The 23,089-nt window shown below is 49.9% G+C and overlaps 2 protein-coding genes; one reads left to right on the top strand and one right to left on the bottom strand.

Moving 5' to 3' along the window:
* Nucleotides 1-3,378: 3,378 nt before the first annotated feature.
* Nucleotides 3,379-9,288, top strand: GSTUM_00011040001 (uncharacterized protein; the record flags this gene model as incomplete). Its single annotated transcript, XM_002841668.1, has 5 exons — nt 3,379-7,140; nt 7,193-7,777; nt 7,827-8,253; nt 8,310-9,139; nt 9,190-9,288. 5 exons carry the CDS (start codon nt 3,379-3,381, stop codon nt 9,286-9,288), a joined length of 5,703 nt encoding a protein of 1,900 aa, XP_002841714.1.
* A 1,210-nt stretch (nt 9,289-10,498) lies between these two features.
* Nucleotides 10,499-15,472, bottom strand: GSTUM_00011039001 (uncharacterized protein). XM_002841667.2 has 12 exons: nt 13,360-15,472; nt 13,223-13,301; nt 13,022-13,164; nt 12,526-12,962; nt 12,220-12,474; nt 12,069-12,167; nt 11,943-12,013; nt 11,192-11,888; nt 11,104-11,143; nt 10,981-11,044; nt 10,743-10,910; nt 10,499-10,676 (listed from the first exon to the last, which is right to left on the bottom strand). Exons 1-12 carry the CDS (start codon nt 14,708-14,710, stop codon nt 10,595-10,597), a joined length of 3,486 nt encoding a protein of 1,161 aa, XP_002841713.1. The 5' UTR covers nt 14,711-15,472; the 3' UTR covers nt 10,499-10,594.
* Between the last annotated feature and the right edge of the window lie 7,617 nt (nt 15,473-23,089).

Here is a 23,089-nt window from a genome sequence, read left to right as displayed (position 1 = left end):
GAGATACTTGTGTTGAGAAGTAAATTCAGCATAGGATCCTCCCCTATTATCCTGAAGATACCGCTCCATAGCCTCGATTTGAGAGTTGTAACATGGGTATTCGGATAAAAACTCACGACATCGATACCCAGAGGCCCTGCGTGAAATTTGTGAGTGGAATGAGTATTATTGTTGATCCTGTAACCTTGAGCGAGAATATTGTTGGGTTTTCCTGGATAAATAGCTTCCAGCGGCCTGGTGTTTGAGCGATAAAAGAGAGTATGAAGAGTCAAATCGACAATCTGCACGCGTGATAGTCAGCCAGCCGGGATCCGTGCAGATACGGGAGATGCTTATTTGAAAGCGGGATGGAATGCTTATTAGCTACAGTACCTCGCTTTGGGAACATGTCGGGGGACGGGATCTACCGCTAAGTTGGGTAGCGTCAGCAACGTCCAAAGCCACACCAAAACTGATATCTTTTCTCAATCCGACAAGAGTCGTGTCCAGATGGGCTAGCAGTTCGGCATCGGTGTTTTCATTAATCGCACCGAGCTTCTTCAGGCGACCAGATCTGCGTGAGCAGACCAGCACATGCCTCAGGTATGCATGGAGTGAGAGCAGATGAGGAAAGTACTGCGAAAGGACAGGATGATGGACAGAGGCTGGAATGGGAATCTGGCGAGGCTTCGTGTCCGGGGCGGGTGAAGGTTTGTTTGTTATCGCTTTCGACGCTGCTTGCCCAGGTGGCATTGTCAATGGCGGTGGTTGAGGATGAGGGCGCAATCGTTTTAGTCTAGGATTGCTGTGCCCAGGGTCACCATTGGATGGGAGTCCCTCTCGCTTCCTTTTTCGGCCTCCCATTGGGCTTCCAGGCGAGCTCTCAATATTCAAGGAGAAGGGGGACAGTCTTGTGAGAGAGATGTATTTATTTCTAAGAGCACAGAGCAGAGTACGGGGTGGGGGGGGCAACGGAAGAAGGGCATCGAGATGGTGGTGATGGGTGGGAGGGATCATAGGGACGTGTCTGGGATGAGGGAGGGATAATTGTGAGTACGGTACTGGCGCGTCGAGGTTCGGGGAATTTGGAGTGAGTCCAGAGAAACGCGTTCGGACGCACTGTCCCAAATTTAAAACGCCTAACTTTCCACTTTCACCAGACGTTCACCAAAAACATGATGACCTCTAACCCTCTCCGCTGCCAAGAAAGATGTTGCCCCTGGCCTGGGCTTGTGGGAAAAAAATAATACCGTAAAGCACCAATTATCGTTCAAGGCACGAATGCCTTGCTGTTGTGCTTCACCACCGGCTCCTCCCAGTGGGGAACAGAGTGTATAATAAAAAATAATAATAAATATTTGCTAATTTTTTTTTTTTTACAACCATACCAGTACTACACGATACAGTACTCGTACTGTATGTTACTGTAATATGTAACTCATCATCATGCCCCCTCAGTCCGCAGCACCAGTTCCCGGGTTCATCAGAAGTGAAATATCACCACCATATCATACTGTACTGTACGAGTACATACTCGAGTATTATAATTGCACAGTACTCGTACAGTACTCGAGCACTAGTGCTCGTGCATACATCCATACTGTACCGTACATACTTGTACTCGTACAAGTATGTGGTATTATTATTATTACTGTACACACACATACCGTACCTGGTGACCGTTCCACAAGAACAAAGCTTTCCGTCAACAGCCAAGCAGATGTGCTACATACGAGTAGGAATTTGGACGTCGCTGCCGTAGCCAGATATTTGAGCAGAGGAGATCAGACAGAAGGCAGTGGATGGGAAGCGTGACATTAGTTGACTCCTTTCTGCCTCTATCTTCCTTTACTTTTTGCTTTACAGTTATTTCTTTTTTTCTCTATCCTTTCTTTTTTGCTCCCTCGCCCCTCATTGCCCCCCCCCCTCTTGTCGTAATTCATCTGCCAGCCAGATTCCACTCCTTCAGCTCCCTGATCCCCGAAAAAAGCCTGTTTGCCCTGCAAACTTCATCTCTGAAACTCACCAGAATATTGTCTTCGCAACCGGTATCCGACACGGGAGGTGGTTTGACCTTTAGAAGCATTGCTAAGCATCGACACTCTTTGCAGTACGGAGACCGTACTAGACTCACTGTACGAGTACAAACACAATTCCGTGTCCCATCCCCGTTGATTTTCTCTCACCATCATCTCTCCGCCGCGCACCGTGCTACGATATTCTACAGTGCCCGAGTAGCGTGCATAGGGTTCATCATAGCGCTCCCGACAAGGTGTGTTGAACTATATCATACCTCCTACCCGTAGGGGGTAATAGCGTGCGCTTAGGGCAAGTGTGTGTTGTGGTGGATTGCTCTTCTAATAGAATTGGCCCTTTTTCTTTCCCCCTTCGTGAATCTCGTCTGCTTCGACACTTGTTTCCACCTTCCCGCACCTTTCCCGATCAAGCGCCAACTTTCTCGGAAATAGGAACGGCTATTGTTGGCATTCTCCGTCAAGATCCTCGAATACCGGTACAATCCACTCATAACAGAGGTATATTGCAGTGCTGTAACGTATAGCACCAAATACTCGGACGCTCGTGCCTTTCAGAGGTACTTACTCTTCTTACCTTACGAGAGAGAAAGAAAAATAAAACAAAACAAAAAAAAAAAAAAAGACAGTACCGGTAGCTGACTAGGAACGTTTATCGTCTCCCATTTCCAGATAACAACGTCCTTCAAAGCGAGAGAACTCGCAGAGTGACGAGTGCAGTAAAATTACCGTACTTGCACGGCACAGTCTTTGGTATCATAATAGGCAAACGGCGTTGGTGCAAGTTTGGTAACCTACCTGCCCTTCTCTCCCTCCTCCTCTCCCCACTCCCTCCACACCCACACATACACCCCACCCTGCCCCTTTCCTCCATACCTCGCTCGCTACCTGACGGGAAACTCTGATCACACGAGCAGCTGTCTGGAAGCGAGAGAACACCATCGCAGAACGTGGGGCAGGTTATCCTCGTCTATCGCACATCACATCTGCAATTCTGACATTTAACTGACTGACTGACTGACCAGCCGATTGCACTTTGTGCTGTACCTTCAAAAGAGCATATTCGTCCTACGAGCTACCGACAAACGTCCGTCCCGGCCCCGACAGTAGTGCCGGTATCGTACTTGCGCTACCTTATTCCCGGTGCATACCCACCTCTCCTACCGATACTGGTGCCTGTCACTTGACGGTCAACCTTGCCAACCAATAACGGCTGCTAGAATCTACTCTACCGGTAGGACCTAAACTGCAATTACATATGTCGCAAACATAGTACTAACACTTGAAGAAAGGGGATTCTCCTTGTCAATTCTTTGGGCCCTTCTCCCTCTTCCTCTGAGTACCCCCCCCCACATGTTCAATAGCAATGCCTCCAAGTAGCCTTCCCGCTGCTTCAGCGCTCCAGCCTTCGGATCCTCAAATGCCAGAACAATCGTCTCCTGTTTCGCCTTCTCCCACAAAGGCGTCTCAACCGAGGGCTATTTTGCCCAAATCTTCTTCGATAAATTCCAAAACTAATTACATCTCACCTTATCGACAAACGCCCCCATCTGGAAGATCGGTTTCTTCACCACTTGCCAGGTCCTCGGCAATAGCATCATCACCATCGGCCACAAATGTTCACTCTCCTAATTTTAAGGATATCGTGAATCGGTTCAATACAAAGCAGGATGAGAAGGTTCCAAATCCCAGTAACCGCATCCCCGCTGTCGCCGCTGGACCCAACGCTGCTAGGGCTAGAAAACCGCCGGCCTGGAAGCCAGCAGGTGGTGGGGGTGCGCAAACGGGTGGGTCTACACGGTCGAACAATCAATCCACGACTGGAAGAAGTAGAGCTGGCGAGCGCTCAGGATCAGCTCAATCGAGTTCCATTACAGGTAAAGGGAAAAACTCGGGTCGCGCTCGACGGCCCACTACTTCAATGAGCAATGGTGCCGAAGAGGCTACAAATGCTCGGAATCTACTGCCGCCACTGGATACATCCTTTAACGACAAACCTGCTGCCCCAAATAGACATCGGCGGAGCCGCTCGGCGCTCGAGATTCACTCGCCCTCTGCAGCCTCACTGGCTGATACCGAAGGGGAGACAAGTAGCGCCGGGTTTTCAGCGCATCCATTACGGCATCGGAGAAGTAGATCCAACGCAGAAATATTTTCTTCTCCTGTTGATGTAATGGAGGTAGACGCAATATTTGCTCAGTCTGCCGCTGTACCTAAGAGCTCACATTCACCCCGCTCCGTTTCCACAGCGAAATCCAATATTCCGGTAGTAAGACACTCGCCAACTCTGGACTATAGGTACGGTGCCCGGAACACCTCCTCTAGGACCACCAGCTTGGCACCCGTCGCAGTGTCCTCCCATGGTTCACGGCATACCCCTCAGCCTAGCACTAATTCTAGATTGATGGTGTATATTGGCACACCCCAGCCAACAAAATCTCCGCCATTGAGGTCATCCCGTGGACAGCGCTTGCCAACCTCAATTTCCGCAGCTGCGCCTAGACAGAAGTTTCAAAACGGTTCACAAAACTCATCATCTTATTCCAGGGAAACAAATCTTCAGCGCGGTAGAGGCGCAAAGACTTTTGAACCCGAGAATAATCGGGGAAGGGATGTAAAAAAGAAGATTCCGGAGTTAGGGACTGTGGATTTTGCCGCCAGAAGAGCTCGAATTCAAAACGCTTTTAATAAAACTTTAAAAGAGACATCCCAATTGAAAACAAATGTTGTCTGTAAGGAAAGTTCAAAACAGAGTTTGAGAGGGGAGATAGTCGATGACTGTGATGGAAGCAATGGTGATATAAGAGGTGGTTATCAGGAAAGAATTGAAGAAGAGGACGAAAATGAGCTTGGAGAATCCCCTAAAGGCGATAACGCGGAAGATGCTGCAGAGATTCATAAGGAAATTGTGGGGGGCTCGGCTGTTCCTGAGCCAATCGAATCCGAGTTCATCTCTGTCCTGCCTACCAGATCTGAATCTGCGGAGATGGGTGCTGAGCCCTACTTTGACGGGCCAGGAATCAATGATCTTTGGGATAGGCGACAATCTTTATCTTCAAGCCGAAGGTCGTCTCTCTCGTCTTTTGACGAGAGGCCGCCGCTAACCGAAGACCCGCATGCTAACCAAGCTCCCAGATACCGTCGGGCCGTGAGTGGTAGTGCCAATAGTGCTAGTGTAAGTCCTGATTCACCTCAAGAGCCGCCTCCAGCAGAAAAGACAGGAAGCGAAGAGCCGACAATTCCCGTCATCGTCACACCCGACATGCCCTCAGATCCTTTGCGACTTATGCACATACCACAGCTTCTCAGGCCTGATTCGGCAATGACAGCCTGGAGTGTGGCGACCGGCCCAAATAGGGACTCTTCCGATATGAGAGGCGGGACAGCACACCAGGTCGTCAATTGTATTGGTTCAATTATCGAGGCTCCGGAAGGCAACCAACTGGAGGCGACCACGAGAACTAAAGCAGATTCTATTTCGGTAACATCTGATACCACGGAGAGGGCAAATCTGTCTCCAATGGCTGCAACATCTGCGTCAAGTACACCGTTGGATGATAGGGCTACTATTGTTGATGTATTCGACCATTACGATGAGCCACGAGAAGACTTTTTGAAATCCTATGCGGATACCGAAGAAGAAGTGACGGAGTTTGAGACAGGAACAGATACTGTTGACGAGTATGCAGATGATATGGATGAGGAGACCGGGGACGGAGAAACTGAGGAAGGAGAAACCGAAGGGACTGAGACTGAGACCGAGACCGAAGAGGATACAGAAGTGGAAGAGACCACTAGCACCGAAGGCTACGATGACTATGTTGAAGATAGCGAACTGTGCGATTACACGTCTTGCTCTGAGATTCCGAGCTCGGCTCGACCCAGCATTGATGGCCAGTCAGAAGGTTGGGAAACTACTTCGTCCCGGGCTAGTCCGGAGTTGGATATTCACCCTACCAAGAGACAATCGATCCAAATGCTTGATTCGCCAACTACTCCTCGACAATACATCGAGGAGGCAGAATCACCACTTCCTCCAACACCTCCCCCAAAGGACTACCATTTCTTACCCCCCACACCCCCTGCAAAGGACCCACCTAGAGCTGTCTCACCTGCCCCCTCAGCGATGAGCACTGCGCCAATCCACCCTAGCAATAGAATGCCTCCGCATACCCCACTCCAATTACCGGAAATTGAAAGGGATACCGAGCCTCTAGGACTAGCTATCAATGTCTTTCCTACCTACACTGAGCGAACGGCCTCACCACTCCCTCCCCCACCGGGTAACAGACCCAGCCTAGACCGCTGGAACACCTCTTCTGCAATGGACTATTACGGGGATAATCCAAGACAGAGCCAGGATTCACAGAATCCTTATTCTGGCAGGCAAAGCTTAGACCAATACTCGCATAGACCAAACCTGGACCGCACGCACTCTTATCCAGGAAAGCAGTCAAATTCCCCTTCTTCGAGCTTTTATTCAGAGCTTGAATCTCGCCATAGTTCTGTGTCGGTTGGGCCTAATGGATACCGTCACCCGGAAACCCCACCATCTTCCATGGCGCCAACTAAGCATGGGTCCTCCTCCATTCATTCTCAAGAGCATTCTGGTCCAAGGGAAGCTCCAGAGCAGAAGTTGTTGATCAAACGTCGCCACCTACTGAAGGAGTTGGTGGATACCGAGAGTTCTTATTTCCGGGATATGACTGTCGCAATGGAGATCTATAAGGGTTCTGCAAATGCTTGTTCCTCTATCACCCTTGATGATATAAGGGTCTTGTTTGGAAATACGGATGCCATCGTGCAGTTTTCGAAAGCCTTTTTGGAGTCTCTGAAAGCAGCGGTAGGGAGTGTCTACGTCCTGCGCAGGGCCCGGAGCGGCGTGAACAGCAGCGCTGTGAGTGTAGTGAACTCGCCAAATAGCGGGGATGAAGATAGTAGGTCTAATTTCTTTGACGACATTGCCAACGAAGAGGAGAAGGATAGGAAAACATATGTTGGTGAGGTATTCATGGATATGTTCTACAACATGGAAAAGGTCTATGGTGAATACTGCAAGAATCACGACAACGCGGTTGGGCGATTACAAAAGCTAGAGGGCAACAGGGGTGTGGCGATTTGGCTGGCGGTAAATGCCTCCTTTCCCTAACGATTTCTCTAGGATGCTGACAAGGGTATAGGAATGCAAAACATGCGCCGAAGACCTCACAAATGCTTGGAATCTGGAATCGCTACTCATCAAGCCTGTTCAGCGAATACTGAAGTACCCGCTCTTGCTTACCCAATTGCTTGAATGCACACCTCGAAGCCATCCCGATTTTACTCAGCTAGAAGTGGCTGCAAAGGAGATGAAGTTCGTTGCGGATCGTATCAATGAAATGAAGAAAAGAAAGGACATGGTCGAACGAATTGTGGGCCGCAAGAGAGCCGAGACGGATATCCGTCATGGAATTACCAAGGGCTTCGCACGTCGTGCTGAAAAGCTCAAGCAATCTGTGGGACTATCAGAGGTCGTGGTGGACGAAGTCTACAATAGGCTTTTTGAGAACTATAACATGCACTTTGTCCAGGTCCAGGTGATAATACGGGATATTGAAATCTATACAATGGATATTCAATTGCACATAGAGAGGTTTCTAGAATTCACGCAAACGATCAAGGAATTTGTCGACATATCCCATACACAACACCCCGAGATTGAAGTGAAATGGAGAAAGTTCGATAGCGCTATGAAAGAGATGGCATCCACCTACCTTCAAGAGCATGTGAGTATCTCTGGGATTGGTTCTTGGTAATCCTTGCTAACTAGGGCAGAAACTTCGCGTACGCAAACACTCAATTGAGCCTCTAGAAATGCTTCTGAAGATGCACGAAAGCCCACAACGGATCATGACGAAGCGTAACAAAAAGGCGGTGGACTATGCCCGATATAAGGCAATTAGGGATCGAGGGGACACTCCAGACAAGAAGTCCATTGAACTCGCTGATGCATATGTCGCACTGAATGAAACACTGATTGACGAGCTCCCAAAGCTATTTAGATTGACAAAGAAGCTTATTGACACCGTCTTATTAAATTTTGTTGAATTGCAGGGCCTATGGATGAATAGTTGGGCCGCCAAGCTTCGGATGACCTTCACAGAGATGGATATGCCCTCTGAGTTGGATACCATTGTCAAGGATTTCATGGGGGACTTTTCGTATAATGAACAGAGTCTCAATCATATGGGGATTTGCAACGGTGAGAACTTGTTCTTTGTAGCGAGTCTTGTAAATCGACTAACGCTCGGAGAAAAGGGACTTTGAAAGCCATGTTATTACCACAAACCCAGTTCCTCTCTCCCTCCTCGACATTATCTCTTGATGCCTTTGAATACCCACGGAGGCCATCGACTTCCGAAGGGAATGAGCTTTCCCTTCCGGGACGAGATAGAGCCTTGTCTTTGACGAGTCATTCCCCAACGGCCTCGAGTTTCGACAAGCCCTTTGAGGAGCGTCGTCATAGCGGCGGGTCCACCCTTTCTCCCTTAATCGCGATGGCTCCTATCCTTCCAATATTGCCTCAGATAGCCAATAACCCCCGAGGGCGAGCTGGGTCAGCACAGCTACAGAGGTCCCCCATGAGGATTACTCCACCGGTTCCTCAACGATCGTTCTCAACCATGACCGCTGACAGACAACTACATACGCCAGTCACTCGTGACTACTCACCATCTCTGTCTGATCGTCCTGGATCTAGAGCCTATTCGTCAGCATCGACGCTGTTTGATGGTCCGGAAACCCAGACAGCCCATACTTCAAGCACGACCTTAGCAGACCCACGGGCGGAGCCCCTTACCCGTTCTGCTTCTCCAGCACCTGCCCCAATGTTTTCGTCAGCAATGCCAATGGAGGACGATAGGGAGATGAAATCTGACAGTGAATCCCAGTCAGGAAACCCATCACGTAGCGCTTCGCGGGCGCCGTCTGTGGCGTCATCAAGACAAAGTCAGCGACGGACATTAACGTTGTCCAATAACAGTACCCCTATATTTGTTGTGGCTAGTCTGTACGAGTTTAACATTGATAAACAACGGAGAGAGGGTGGATTCCCGTATCTTACTTATGTACAAGGAGAGATTTTTGATGTATGCTCTCACCTTTTCCCTTGCAGCTAGGGTATACTAACAACTCATAGGTGGTGGGAACAAAAGGAGAGATCTGGTTGGCTAAAAACCAAGATGACGCAAATGGCGAACTTGGCTGGATCTGGTGCAAGCATTTCGCTCGTCTTTAGTTTTTCCTTCCTCCAATTGTACTGCGCACACTTTCCATTTCCACACGTCCCCGTCCACCTTGGAGCCCCCTCGCCGAAAATAAAGTAAAATCAAGGACAAGCCTCGAATTTTGTAAATGCAATGATCTGGTTACGCGTTTTCCTTCTTTTTCCTTTCTCTTTTTTTCTTTCTTTTCTCCCAATCAAGTCAGATCAAATCAAGCAAATATACCCTAGCTAATATTTTCATTCTTTCCATTCTTTTTTTTCTTTTTTTTTTAGTTTCACCTGTGGAGCGAGGACGTCCTCTCGTTTTCATCCTGTTTTTTCTTTACCATTCGTCATTATACGCATTTTCTCTTTCCATCACCATCTACCTATCCATTCACCTATGGAACTCTTTTTTCTTTCTTTTTCCATATTTTTCCCCTGGAAACCGGGTGTTAGGTGCATTGTTTTGTGAGCGTGTGGGCGGCGTCATTTTTAAAAGGTAGTTTTTACTATACCCTCTCATCAACTCTTTCCCTTTCCCTTTTACTTTTCCTGTGGTACAGTATGGTACAAGCTAGTTAGTTGTAAAGTTAGTAAATGCATTGTTGGTCACGTATTGCGGGCTGATTATTTATCGAGGGTTTGAGGCATCATACCTGTACGGCACTGTCGGCTGGATGGATGATGGGCGTAAGGGATTATCTTATGGGTTAACATATTGGACGGGGAAGTGGATCAGACGCAGAAGAGAATCACTTTGTATGTTAATTTTGCTTGGATCCTCACTATATAAATATCCGCGAAACCAACCCTCCGAATTTAGCTCAAAAGGGGCCAAAATCTAGTATAATGCTGTATTTGGGATGCCTCCTGCCTGCACTGTGGTATTTCGTCTTCCTACTGTTAGGCGTTAGTTGAGATTCTTAAGTTTTGACATTTCTAGTGCTTTTTAATTGATTTGCTTCCCCGTCTAATCAGCTTCCCGGTCCAATACGTCATCATACATTTTTTTCTTCCTTTCCTGTCAGAGGGTAGAGGTGCCTGGTGGTGGGAATTTACTTATAAGCTAAGGTTGGCGAGCGCTACAAACTCTCCGAGTGACTATTCATGCCTGGAATTGTGCTTATCGGCAACTCGCGCTAGCCCGTTCGCCATAATTCCACAAACACAACGCGATAATAATAGTAATAATAGATTACAGTACATCCACCATCAATAGATCTACAGCAAAAGGAGAACGAGGGAAATAAGATAAAAAATAAAAAATCACCACCCACTATTACCACGACTCTAGTCAAAAAGAAAAGAAAAAGAAACAGGGGAAAGAGAAAACCATTTAAAGGTTCTCGATACTAGCCAATAACTGCAAAGGGTCAAAATCTGCTTCTTTCTCAGTGGCGCTGAGAATGGTTTTGGCCCTGGTATCATTAGTCGTGCTATCATAGCCAGCGAACACGAAAGGAAGGGGGAAGGGAAAAAAGTACCATTTTGTAGTCTGTCGCTCTTTAAGTTCCTTCTCTAATTGGGAGGATTTTACACCTGCGACTGGGTGGGTGTTAGTCTCTGAAGTGAGAGGGATGAATGGAGGGGTGGTGCGGGGATTACCTTCTATGCAGCGTTGCGGTAGGCCAGCTAGTCTTGCAACGTTCAGACTAGAGTTTCGTTAGGGATTTTTTTCCCTTGCGCATAGATACTTAGGAGAGCGGGGAAGAGGGTACTTACCCATAAGATCTATGTGCGACGCCCTCTCCAATTTGGTATAGGAATGTGATATTTTCGGTTCCGTCTTCATTAGTCAGTCAGTCATTGGCTCGGTTTAGGCTGGAAAATGGGGGGGGGTATTACCATTAGCCTCCTCAAATTTCATATGCGCGTTCATCGCATTCTCCGGGTACCTCTCGCCAAACTGCGCGAGTAGCGGGTAATGCGTGACGAATAGGCACATACTCTTAAGCTCGGTGATGACGTAGTCGAGAACGGCGTTCGCGATAGCCACACCATCATGCGTGCTGGTTCCGCGGCCGAGCTCATCGAGGATCACGAGGCTGCGGTTGGTGGCCTGCTTGAGGATGTCGCTGGTCTCGTTCAGCTCCACCATGAAGGTGGACTCGCCCGCCATCATGTTGTCGAAGGCGCCCATCCGCGTGAACACCGCGTCCAACATGCCAACCCTCGCCGCGGAGGCAGGGACGTAGCTGCCCACTTGGGCCATTATGGCTATCAGCGCCACCTGACGTACGAATGAGGACTTGCCGCCCATGTTTGGTCCAGTGACGATCATTGCGCGCTGCTTGTCCGAGAAGAGATGGATGTCGTTGGGGACGTAGGCGTCCAGGAGGAGCTGCTCCACCATTGGGTGTCGGCCTTCGCGCACTTCTATGCATGGCTCCTCCGTGAACTCGGGCTTGACGTAGCCGGGTTGGTTGGCGACGGCTGCGAGGGAAATGAGGCAGTCCAAGGTTGCGAGAGATTGAACGCAGTCGCGAAATTCTTGGTATTTGGTCGAGATCTCGGCGAGGAACTTTGCAAAGGCCCGATTGCATTCCGCAGCAAGCGATTCCTTGTGCTGATCACGTTCGCGAAGCAACTTGATTACTTCAGGTGTGTGGAACCGGGAAACCTTCCTCGTTCTGGCAACCATTTTAGCTGGAGGGATTAAGAGCAGTCGGGGCGCATGAGCTTACCCGTTCATCTTGACCCAGGTTGCTGGCACGCTTTTCAGTATGTTTTTCTCGTTTGAAACTTCGACAAGATACTTGGGGTCGTTAGAAAATAAAGCAGTGGGGCTTGCGGGGGGTAGTTGGGTATACCTCTACACCAGACACGCTGACGTACACGACCTTTCTTTTCAGCACTGCTGCGATCTCATTCAAATGCTCATTTAAGTCACCTTCAACACCAGCGATCCCCTGATTACGCACGTGGGTTAGCTTTGCCACTTGGCGCGAAGGGGGCGCGAACCATTTTGTGTTCGTTGATAGCTTCATAGTTGTCACCGTCTTTGAAAAAGTCATACTTGTCATCTTTGGCTGCCTGTGAATGATTGAAGACATCTAGATAAGCCTCCACATCATCCTTAATCCGAGGAAGGTTTGCGAGAGCCTCATTCAAGATCTTAGAATTGAAGCCCACATCCTCAGGTTTATCAACGGGGGGAAAGGTGTTGGCAATTCTGTTTAATGTCTGTAGGATCGATAGGAGTTCTGGGCGAGAGCACTACCCGAGGGGGTCAGACGAGCACAAAACCGTTCGAGGCAAGGGGCAAACCTTTCCGTAGTATATACGGATGAGGCCCTTTTCTAGGTCATAGGATATTTTTGAAAGCAATTCTCTCAATCGCTCCAGTTTTGGACTCTTCCCACCCTTGATCTCTTCGACAGCTTCTATCCTTTCCTCCAGACGCTCTTTGTCCAACAAAGGCCTTCCGACCCATTTCCGGAGCTGCCTCTTCCCGAATTTTGTTTTTGTCCGATCCAAAGTCCAGAACAAGCTTCCCTTGGTCGAAAAATCGGTCTGGTTGCGGTAGATCTCGAGACTTGATAAAGTGTTGCCATTGAGTAGCATGTGAGACCTCGCGCTGAAGGATTTGAAGTATTTTGTAAGGTCAAAGATGTGTTCGAGCCCATAGCTGGAGAGATGGGTTATTAGAGCCGAGAGGCAGATGGTCACAAGATCCGGTAGATTCATGACAATCTCGAGAAGTCCTGTCTAGCAATCAGTATATATCTCAATTCAATTGAGACCATACGAGGCGGCTACGAACTGTTTGACTCTGCGGCTTCTGGAGAATCGGCTGATTTAAGCTTATCCGCATAGAATTTGGAGACATGACTCGGGGCTAAAATCTTCGCATCTTTCTTACCCTCCACACGCTCTATACGTATCTGATCCCCCAAAACGGTGGTTCTAACCAAAGATTAGCCCACATAGCTAGCATGAAACATTCGTATAGGGGGAAACTTACGTGCTACCTGCCAGGTGGGAAACTAACTTTTCTGTAGCTTTTGTCAACTCTCCAACGATAAGGAATTCGCATGGCGCAACTGAGGAAAATGGGTCAATTCTAAAACTTGGCTCTCAGGGCTATTGTATGCATCTCACTGTGTAACAATCTGGTCTCGATTTCACTTCTCATAAAACCATCATCGAATTCATCATATATCACGTCCCCCGTCGCAGGCTGCACAGCAACAATCCCCACATGCGCTTTCTCATCCATACCTGTGCCACCTCCGGGCTTCTCGGCAATACAGAGCATAAACCCAGTACCCGCAGCTCCCCCACTTCCAGCCCCTGCAGCCAGATCACCGTCCAACCCATCCACATCGTCAATGTATGTGCCTTTAGTATATAGGTTGGTCAACTTTCTCTCAAATGGCGCATTTCTATTATCTCCTGCTGCTTTGAGAGCTGCTGTTTCCACCTGGCGAACCACTCCAACCTTGTGGCCAGCAGTTACGAGCCGTTTTACATGGACATGAAGACGGTGGGTTGGGATGCTAGCTGAGGCGAATTTATCGAGATGTGATTCTGATGAGTGCTCGTCGAATCGCATCTTGCCCGGAATGCACATTATACTCAAAACTTGACTCGCAGTCCTCGCATCCTCACCAAAAAACCTGAACTTGTATCCCACTTCGATCACCAGAAGTGTGTCAGGATTCTTCCTCTTGATCTCGACAACCTGCCGTTCCAACGGGGTAAGCTTTTTACCACCCTTGGGTGGAGCTTTCCCTTTTGCGCTCCCCCCAAATCTCTTAGCAATAGGCCCTGGTTCGTCATCCTCCGGCTCCTCGGGATCCTGCTCTGCCGCCTCTTCCTCAACCTCCACCCCATGGGCCTCGGGCACAGGGCCCGGCTTCCCCAACTTTTGTACGAATTTCTCGTGCAATTTCTCCCTCCTCTTCTTCGTAGCCGAATCAACAGGTTCGCCGTCTATATCCATGGCGTCCGCAAAAGGGTTGTAGAGATACTTGAGAGTTCTTCCCGAGTCTGCCGCCTTCTTGGTTCGGGACGCCGCCGCTGGTGCTAAGAAATTTGCCTCCTTTTTTCTTGTCTCCTCGTTCTTCTCCCCCCCCGACTCTAGATTTGCCATCGGTTCAGGACTCCTTTTCAATTTCTTCTTTGCGATACTGGTAGTCCCTGGCTTGCTGTAGTAGTCATCATCATCTGTCGCTTGCTCCACATCTTCGGCGTCCTCGAGAACTCGCTTCTGGGTTACCCTCCTGCGAGTCCGTGGTGGGGAGTCCGGTTCTCTCTCATTCTCCTCCTGGTCGGCGGTCTTGTTCTCCTTCTCATCGGGCTTCCTCTTCTTTATCGTTGGTGTGGCAGACGAATTGTCCGTACTGGTCTTTCCTGGGGATTGCTTCGGGGCAAAGAAACTAGATATCATGCGCTGCTTCCCCTGCGGGGCTTTTCCGGGAGCATTGCTGGGGGTTTTGGATTTGCCCATCGCTTCTGCTCTTTGGTGGTTGGAGAGGGTTCGACTTGGCCGGGGAAATTGACGCGTTGGGGCGACAGCAACGGGGACGCGTTGGGTGGTGAGCTCTGCGCTAGTCACAATCGGGAAGTCAAATTGCCTCTCGCGGGGTTAGGGTTCTCGATACCTTGAAGGAAAGTTTGTCTTGCTAGTCTATCCCCATGGCACCCGAAATGCAATGCGTATTTCTCTAATGACAAATTTTCACTACTCGTGCGCAGCGAGTACTGTGCAGTGTACAGTATCTCATAATTGTCGACACCACCTCTCGTTTGCCTACATTTTTTACGCCTCGGAATGCCAAACGTCAAATTACCGTAAATTTAATTGCGGCATGTCAGCATTAAGCCGGAATGTTAGAGGTATCATGAATAGTCACTCGTGGCACCCCACCACCCCGCCTTCCGCATAGTTGTGTGATAAAGAGGGAGGATAACAAAGTGACCTGATGGATGCTGCAACCAAAGAGATAGCAGCTGGAATTGGTGAAGACCTCCGAACACCAGGATACCCGAACACATCCAGAGTAGCTGGCGAAAGAAACCATAATCTCGAAAGATAAGCGTCATACCTCCTAATCCACTGCTAGAGGTCTCGTTAATAGCGAGTTCGCAGACGGCGAACTCGGAGGGACTTCCACGATATCGTATCGGTAAATACAAGCTTCCGGTCGAAAAAACGGAAATCAAGAGCCAGAAACACGGTTGCTAAACTGGCTCGAGCTCACTGAATGCTTCGATCAAACCCCCAGAAGCCCGATCCCCGTTTCCCGATTCTTCTTCGACCGGAGGCTGCGGTGGCTAGTCCATCTCCTCACCTTCATTCTCTACCTGGGCCATTGCTACCCAATGGCTATCACCAGGTCCTGCTACGATTCTTCTACCACGAGCTATCGCGTATCGAGACACTTGGTATTCAAAAAATATCATTTCCCTCAAGCCTAGCCAATGAGGTTTTGTTAGATCCGACTTCTTTTTTGCATCCATAGGGTCCACCACCGCCCGGAGGGACCAGGGGCGCAAGGAGGGCAATTAGTGTGCAAGATACAGGTTTGTAGCGGCATTCAAGGTTAATGAATCCGCTTTCTTGGAGCTATGGATGGCGCGCTACTATAGCACTTGCGTAGCTTCCGATTGGATGACTGCACCCTGTTGTATTCTGTAATAGACTCCTCAAGTCGCCGGATAGGGGTTGCATTTCCTTTGATAGTAACGCGCCAAGGGGAGAGCAACTCTGATCCGGCGACTTGAATATTTTCCGTATGGAAGAGACTAGAGATAATATAAGGGAATGGGTTTGGGGTTGACGAATCGGAGATAGCGAAGAGAGAGAGTGTGCGCGCAACACAAAAGAAGAGGAGAAGGAAGTGAAATGGAGGCATTCTAGACGCCGAGAATAGAGGAAGCTTGAAATCTAAATAATATGAAGGAAAATGTAGCCCGAAGATATATAGTACAAAGTGATGTGGGAAACATAGGCTAAAAATATAAAGCACATCTGCTTTATGAAATAGTCTTTAGCTAAACCAAGTCCGTCTCAAGCCTTCAAGTGTCACCTGAAACCGTCCGGAATGACCTGCTGCTAGGAAAAGGAGTATCAAACAACTGACGAGAAGAGGGCAAGGATAAGGGATAATAGGGTATGGGCCAAGCCATCGAATCTCTGAGCCACCTCGGGGGCCACTGTTGTCTCATCATTACCGACACTTGTCGGAGTATCCCCTGGAGGGTTCTCAAGAATGTCGACTAACAATGGCGAAAGATTGAACAAGGAGTCAACAATGGTTTCGATCTCATCCTCTTCGCCACCACACTCGGAGTCGCCGTCAGGGAATAGCTGGCTGATCCCCAGGTACATCCCGCAGGCGTCTCGGAGTACAGATATGCGTTCCTTGCGTAGGGTGTCTGAGGTGAAAATTCTTGAATTTAGTATTGGAGAATGCAGCGGGGTTTAGGGAGTAAGATTGCGTAATTACCATTGGAGTGTGAGGTTCGGGTAGTAAGGATGTTGCAAAGATCTGCTAGAAGGGTGATTGTGGCCTCCTCTAGCATTGGTGATTTCTCAAGGATTTTGTCTAGCTGACCATGGGGTGTGTCATACTCGTCGGCCCACAATCTAAATCTGCCAAGGTGCCTAAATTGAGTTAGACCGTGATCGACACGGAGCGCGCGGAGGCAGCATTTGATAAGGCGGGTGGATAGTGGTTCGAAACGAGGTGAGAGTGGTTCGGCGGGTTTCTGGCTCTCAATTGTGGACGGTGGAGGTTTTCCATAAATTTCGGGCGACTCAGGAATCGGTTCTTGATTTGTTGGCATCCTTGCTGATGCCTCAGAGACTTGCTCATCAGCAGAAAGGAGTGGTATCTCTCCGTGTCTTTTTTTCTCTTCGTATCTGCTTCCGGAATGGGACTGGGGGAAAGCTATGTACTTGCCTTCTGCAGGATTGGGCCTCGATCGCTCTAGGCTAATAGGGGGTGGTAGGTACTGTGGACCGGGAACAGGAAAGTCTGGCTGGATCGGCGAGTATGCTGGCCCGAGCTCGTGCCCTAATGGCCCGTCTAGTATAGGCCTGTTCCCACGGGATGGGCTGGTGGGGACCCTTTCTTTTAATAACTCGGCAATTACAGTGTGGCCATTAAATGCAGCCCAATCGGCTGGGGATTTTTCATCAATGTCTGTCAAGTTGGGTTTTACCCCGCGGCAGTCGAGGAGAAGTTTGACTACTTCATCGTGCCCGTTAAGGCTGGCCCAAAAGAGTGGTGTCCGCCTATTGTTGTCTTGTGAGTTAGGATTAACACCGGCTTGGGCCAAAAGGGTTCGTACTATCCGCTGATGTCCCTTCTTGGAGGCAAGCGAGAGCGAGGTTTGGCCACGCTTGTCCCGCGCGTCAGCGGCGGTGTGCTCACAACTGAGAAGTTGCTTTAGTATTCCTTCATGTCCGTTTAATGCGGCCCAAAGAATGGGTGTTCGTTCATCGTTGTCTTTTGCATTTGGGGTAGTATTGTTGTGACCAAGCAGAGCCGCTACTATTCCATCGTGGCCATTCGCGGCAGCCCACGAGAGTGGCGTTCTACCGTTGTCGTCTGTCGGGTGAGGCTTTGGGTCATTCTGGCTTAAGAACATCTTCACAATCGCCTCATGCCCGTTCTTAGAAGCCCACAAGAGAGGTGTCCGGCCACGTTGGTCTACTGGGGTAGGATTGACTTTTTTGTGACGAAGAATCATCTCCACCATATCCTCATGGCCATTCTCAGCAGCCCATGATAGAGGTGTCTGGCCATGATTATCTCCTTCGTTGGGATCGATCAGTTGTCGGTCCAGTAGCAGCCTCACAACTCCTTTGTGCTTATTTTGAACGGCACGGAGTAGTGGTGTCCTGTTGTAGTTGTCTGCAATGTCGAGGCCGATATCACCTCGAGCTAATAGTAGTTTCAATATCTCTTCGTCCCCGCTCTCGGCAGTCCAGAAAAGTGGCGTACGACTTTGGATATCTCTGGTGTTGGGGTTCACTACCGGGTCTTGTTGACTTAGTAACAGCTTTACCACCCCCTCCCGCTTCTTCTCAACTGCCCAAAATAGTGGTGTTTGGCCCCGGTTGTCCGGTAGGTCTAGGTTCATCCCACTACGGGCGACCAATAGCTTCACCGCCTCCTCGTGCCCATTTCCGGCAGCCCAAGAAAGCGGGGTTCGGCCATGGTGATCCTGTGAGTTGGGGGTGATGTCTTCCACGCTCAATAATAGTCCAAGTGTTGTGCCATAACCATGCTCGGCAGCCCAAGAGAGCGGTGTTCGGCCATTGTTATCGTGTAGGTTCGGGTCGACGTTCTTTTGCTGCAATAGTAGGTTCGATGTCGCCTCATGTCCACTGCTAGCAGCCCAAGAGAGCGGTGTTCGGCCACTGTTGTCGCCAGCGTTTGGTTTGACCTGATTTTCCTGCAATAGTAAGTTCGTTGTCGCCACATGTCCGTTGCTAGCGGCCCAAGAGAGCGGTGTTCGGCCACTGTTGTCGCCAAAGTTTGGGTTGACCTGTTTTTCCTGCAATAGCAAGTTCGTTGTCGCCTCGCGACCGTTGCTAGCGGCCCAAAACAGTGGTGTTCTGCCCCGGTTATCCGGCAAGTCTAGGCCGATGCCATCATGGGCTATTAATAACTTCATCGTCTCTTCGTGCCCATTCCCAGCGGCCCAGGAGAGCGGTGTTCGGCCATTGTTGTCGCCCAGGTTCGGGTTGAAATCCTCTTGCTGCAATAGCAGATTCGTTGTCGCCCCATGCCCGTTGCCGGCGGCCCAAGAGAGCGGTGTTCGGCCGCTGCTGTCCGTAGAATCAGTGATGGCGGGCCTATGGTCTAACAGCATTTTTAGGGTACTTGCGTGCCCGCTCCCGGCTGCCCAGGAGAGTGGCGTTCGCTTACCGTAATCCATAGAATTGGGGATAGCGGCCTCAAGGGCGAGCAGCAGTTGCAAAACATCCTCGCGTCCATTTCGAGCGGCCCAAGATAGTGCTGTCTGGCCGAAGTGATCAGGGAGGTTGGGGTCGACATCTTTGCTATCTAGTAACATTTGCACAATCCATTTGTGTCCATTCGCGGCAGCCAAAGAGAGGGGGGTTCGGCCCTCAATCCCCAGTAAGTCGGCATTGACACCGTTTCGGCCCAGAAGCTTTTGCACGAGATCCGCACGGCCCTTTGCAGCGGCCCATGAGAGTGAAAAGGGACAACTATCTTCACTGGAATCGGAGATATCACCTTCGATGTTTAACAATAGTCGTACAATATTTTCGTGGCCTGCTGCAGCAGCACGACAAACGGGTATGTCATTTTGCTCTTCAGGATTATTAGGATTGAACAACATCTTTACTACTTCTTCGTGTCCTCCGTGGGCAGCCCATGAGAGCGGCGTTTGGTGGTCATCGTCCGGAAAGACGGGATTGACATGACCGCGGTCCAACAATAGCTTTACTACTTCCTCATACCCTTTGTGGGCGGCCCACGAGAGCGGCGTTCGGCGGCCGTTGTCCCAAGAGTCGGGCTTGACGTCACCGCGGTCCAATAATAACTTAACTACTCCCTCATGCCCTTTTTGGGCAGCCCACGAGAGCGGTGTTCGGCAGTCACAGTCCGAAGAGTCAGGGTTGACATCACCGTGGTCCAACAATAGCTTTACTACTCCCTCGTGCCCTGCGTGGGCAGCCCACGAGAGCGGTGTTCGGCCGATGTTGTCCGAAGAGTTGGAGTTGACATCCTTGCATTCCAAAAGCAGTTTTACGACTCCCTCATTCCCTTCGTGGGCAGCCCACGAGAGCGGTGTTCGGCCAACGCCGTCCGAAGAGTCGGGGCTGGCATCCTTGTGTTCCAACAGCAGCTCTACGACTCCTTCATTCCCCTCGCGGGCAGCCCACGAGAGCGGTGTTCGGCCGACGTTGTCTGAAGAGTTGGGGCTGACATCCTTGCATTCCAAAAGCAGTTTTACGACTCCCTCATTCCCCTTGCGGGCAGCCCACGAGAGCGGTGTTCGGCCAACGCCGTCCGAAGAGTCGGGGCTGACATCCTTGTGTTCCAACAGCAGCTCTACGACTCCTTCATTCCCCTCATGGGCAGCCCACGAGAGCGGCGTTCGGCCGACGTTGTCCAAAGAGTCGGGGCTGACATCCTTGTGTTCCAACAATAGCTTTACTACTCCCTCATGCCCTATGTGGGCAGCCCACGAGAGCGGTGTTCGGCCGTCACTGTCTGGAGAGTTGGGTTTGGCGTCCTTGCACTCCAACAGCAGTTTTACGACTCCTTCATTCCCCTCGTGGGCAGCCCACGAGAGCGGCGTTCGGCCGACGCCGTCAGAAGAGTCAGGGTTGACATCAGTGTGGCCCAATAATAGTTTTACTACTCTCTCATGCCCTTCGTGAGCAGCCCATGAGAGGGGTGTTCGACCGTCACTGTCTGGAGGGTTGGGGTCGATACCCTCTCGCTCCAACAATAGCTTTACCACCCTCTCGTGCCCTTTCTTGCTGGCCCAAGAGAGTGGCGTTTGGCCATATTCATTTGCTTTGTTAGGATTGACGTCCGGTAGTTTTAGTAGTATTTTAAGCACTTCATCACACCCCTTTCCGGCAGCCCAGGTTAATGCCGTCCTACCGTCGAAGTCAGTTGCGTTGAGATCCCATTCCTTGAGCTCCAACAAGGCAGATAAGACCTCCGCAACTCCAAGGGATGCTGCACCGTGAAGTCCTGTGAACCCCGTAGGATCATCTCCCTTATCAAGGGACCGCCCCGGCCCGTCTTTGTCATATAACAAGAGTAGCTTAGAGGATATGTGCTTATCGTATCCATCGAGTAACCTTAACGCAAGTGGTATTACCCTTTCGGTGGTTTCCCTTCTGGAATGTGCCCCCCAGTAACAGGAAGCATATTCGACGAGGGGGGTTGCTGGTGGCGCCGAAGAAAGGGTAGGCGAAAGGTCCCTAACTTTCCGAAGATTGAGGTAGGTCAAGCAAACCTCGGCAATCATCGAGTGTGGACTATGGAACAAAATGAGGTTATAGGAAAGGTGCTCTTGGAGAGTGAAATGAACGAGGCGGACAGTGGATGTGGATGCCTCTACCGTGATAAACCCCTGGGCGCATCTTAGGACCTTTTCTATTGAGGGAATATTCCGGGCATCCAGATCTGTAGATCCTCGTTCTATTCCTAGTGCATGGCATAACTCGTTGGCATGTAACGGCCGCTCCGAATGCGATATCCACATCAAAGCCTCCATGCCGAGTTTCGATTTACTTTCCCTCTGCGCCTTTATCCGTGCTAGAGTTGGTGCGTACGCATCCCCAAGACCCTCCCCTTTTATTATTGCACAGAGTTTTCTTCTCCTCCGACTGATCGTTACCTGCTCTAGGATTGCTTGGATAGCGAGGCTGACAAGGAGCAATCTGAACGCCATCGTTAGTAAATAGCCCCTACTTGTTGGGGAGGTATGGTTTCCCTACTCACATTGGAGAACATGTTTCCGGAACTAGCTTTAAAATATCCGCCCGCAAGTCACCATCCATCGAATCGGGCTTCGAGTCCTGTTCCAGCTCCATCTTCAGGTATGTTTCAATGTCATCCTCGGCAGAACTGATAGATACCACAACTGCCCGGGGGAAATTCTCCTCAATCGCGCCCGTGATATGAGCTCTTCCGGTAAGAAACAGTCGTGTGTTTGGCGACTCCCGAACAATGTCTCGTAGCGATGTAAGAAGTTTTGACAGATGCTTGGGGTGGACTTCGTCCAAGGCGTCAATGCATAAAAAAACACGCGGTATCAGCGCAATAGCCGTCTTCAGCATCCTCGCTAGGTCGCGGAGTCGTAAACCTCTACTACGGGACTCCCTTTTCACCTTCTGGAAATCCTGCAGTACATGCTCTGGAATTTCTCGCTCTTCTAACAGCAGCCTCAAGATGGCACCTAATATGCTCAGGGCAGACAGTTCCGCCTGGCCCCAGGAGTCGCAGTAAACTCCCGCGACTGCGATATCGCCTGTCCGAGGCTGATCGTTGAGGGTATCAATCACGAGAGAGCTGATGTTACTAGTAGTTAGTGATATCCACCCGCCCCAGGATATTGACTCTCTTACCTGAGGTATGACTTCCCCACCCCTAGATTACCGCAGCCGAACAAAACAGCCGGATCATTCCCGTCTCTGCTACTGCTCCATTCCCGAAACTCGTCCGTCTTTAGAAACCAACTCCCTACACCATCTAGTCGCCTATCCCGTAGATCTTGGTGCCGCTGCTGAGGTTCCAATGGCGAAAGCCATTGCAAAAGTGGACGCCTCTGATCCATTATTGACCTAACATTGATATTGCTGTAACTACCCGGTGCGCTGGAAGGGTTAACGCCCTCGAAATCCTCCAGTTGCTGTGATGATTCCAGGGCCATATTGCCTGAAATACTTGCGGCAGGTAGTGTCGCGATGAGAACTGTCCCCGCAAAGTGGGGTTCGATGGAATTCCTAGGCTGAAGAGGTGACAGGGATAAGATAACTTATAGCACGGCAAGCGGGCGCAAGTGTTGTACTCTAACTGGCACATTATTATTCCTTGGCAGCCCAAAACAGTGAAATTTGTTGTTAGCGGCGCTCAGACTGCACATAATAAGACAAGATCCGGTAACTTGATGATGCAATTGACTCATCACTCACCATGATCAGAATAAGGTTTTTCCGCAGGTCACAAAGTTCGGATCGCGACGGAGCGGGTTTCGCATTTAAGACGAGCAATTTGACTCCATCATAATCTACCAGTAGAGGGATTTCGTAGCGCAAAGTTAGGGATCGCTATCTCTGTGACAACAGTGTTTACTGTGACAACAAGCGAACTTAAGTGGA

The sequence above is a fragment of the Tuber melanosporum genome (assembly GCF_000151645.1).
Source record: "Tuber melanosporum whole genome shotgun sequence assembly, scaffold_79, strain Mel28".
NCBI lineage: Eukaryota > Fungi > Ascomycota > Pezizomycetes > Pezizales > Tuberaceae > Tuber > Tuber melanosporum.
Note: the sequence above shows the minus strand (reverse complement) of the source record. Positions and strands in the feature narration are given on the sequence as shown.

Coding starts and splice junctions, on each gene's coding strand:
- GSTUM_00011039001 (XM_002841667.2), bottom strand. CDS start 14,710: ATGGGCAAATCCAAAACCCCCAGCAATGCTCCCGGAAAAGCCCCGCAG. Junction 13,302..13,359: donor CGAGACCAGATTGTTACACA/GTGAGATGCATA, acceptor CATTTTCCTCAG/TTGCGCCATGCGAATTCCTT. Junction 11,045..11,103: donor GAAATTTGAGGAGGCTAATG/GTAATACCCCCC, acceptor TGACTAATGAAG/ACGGAACCGAAAATATCACA.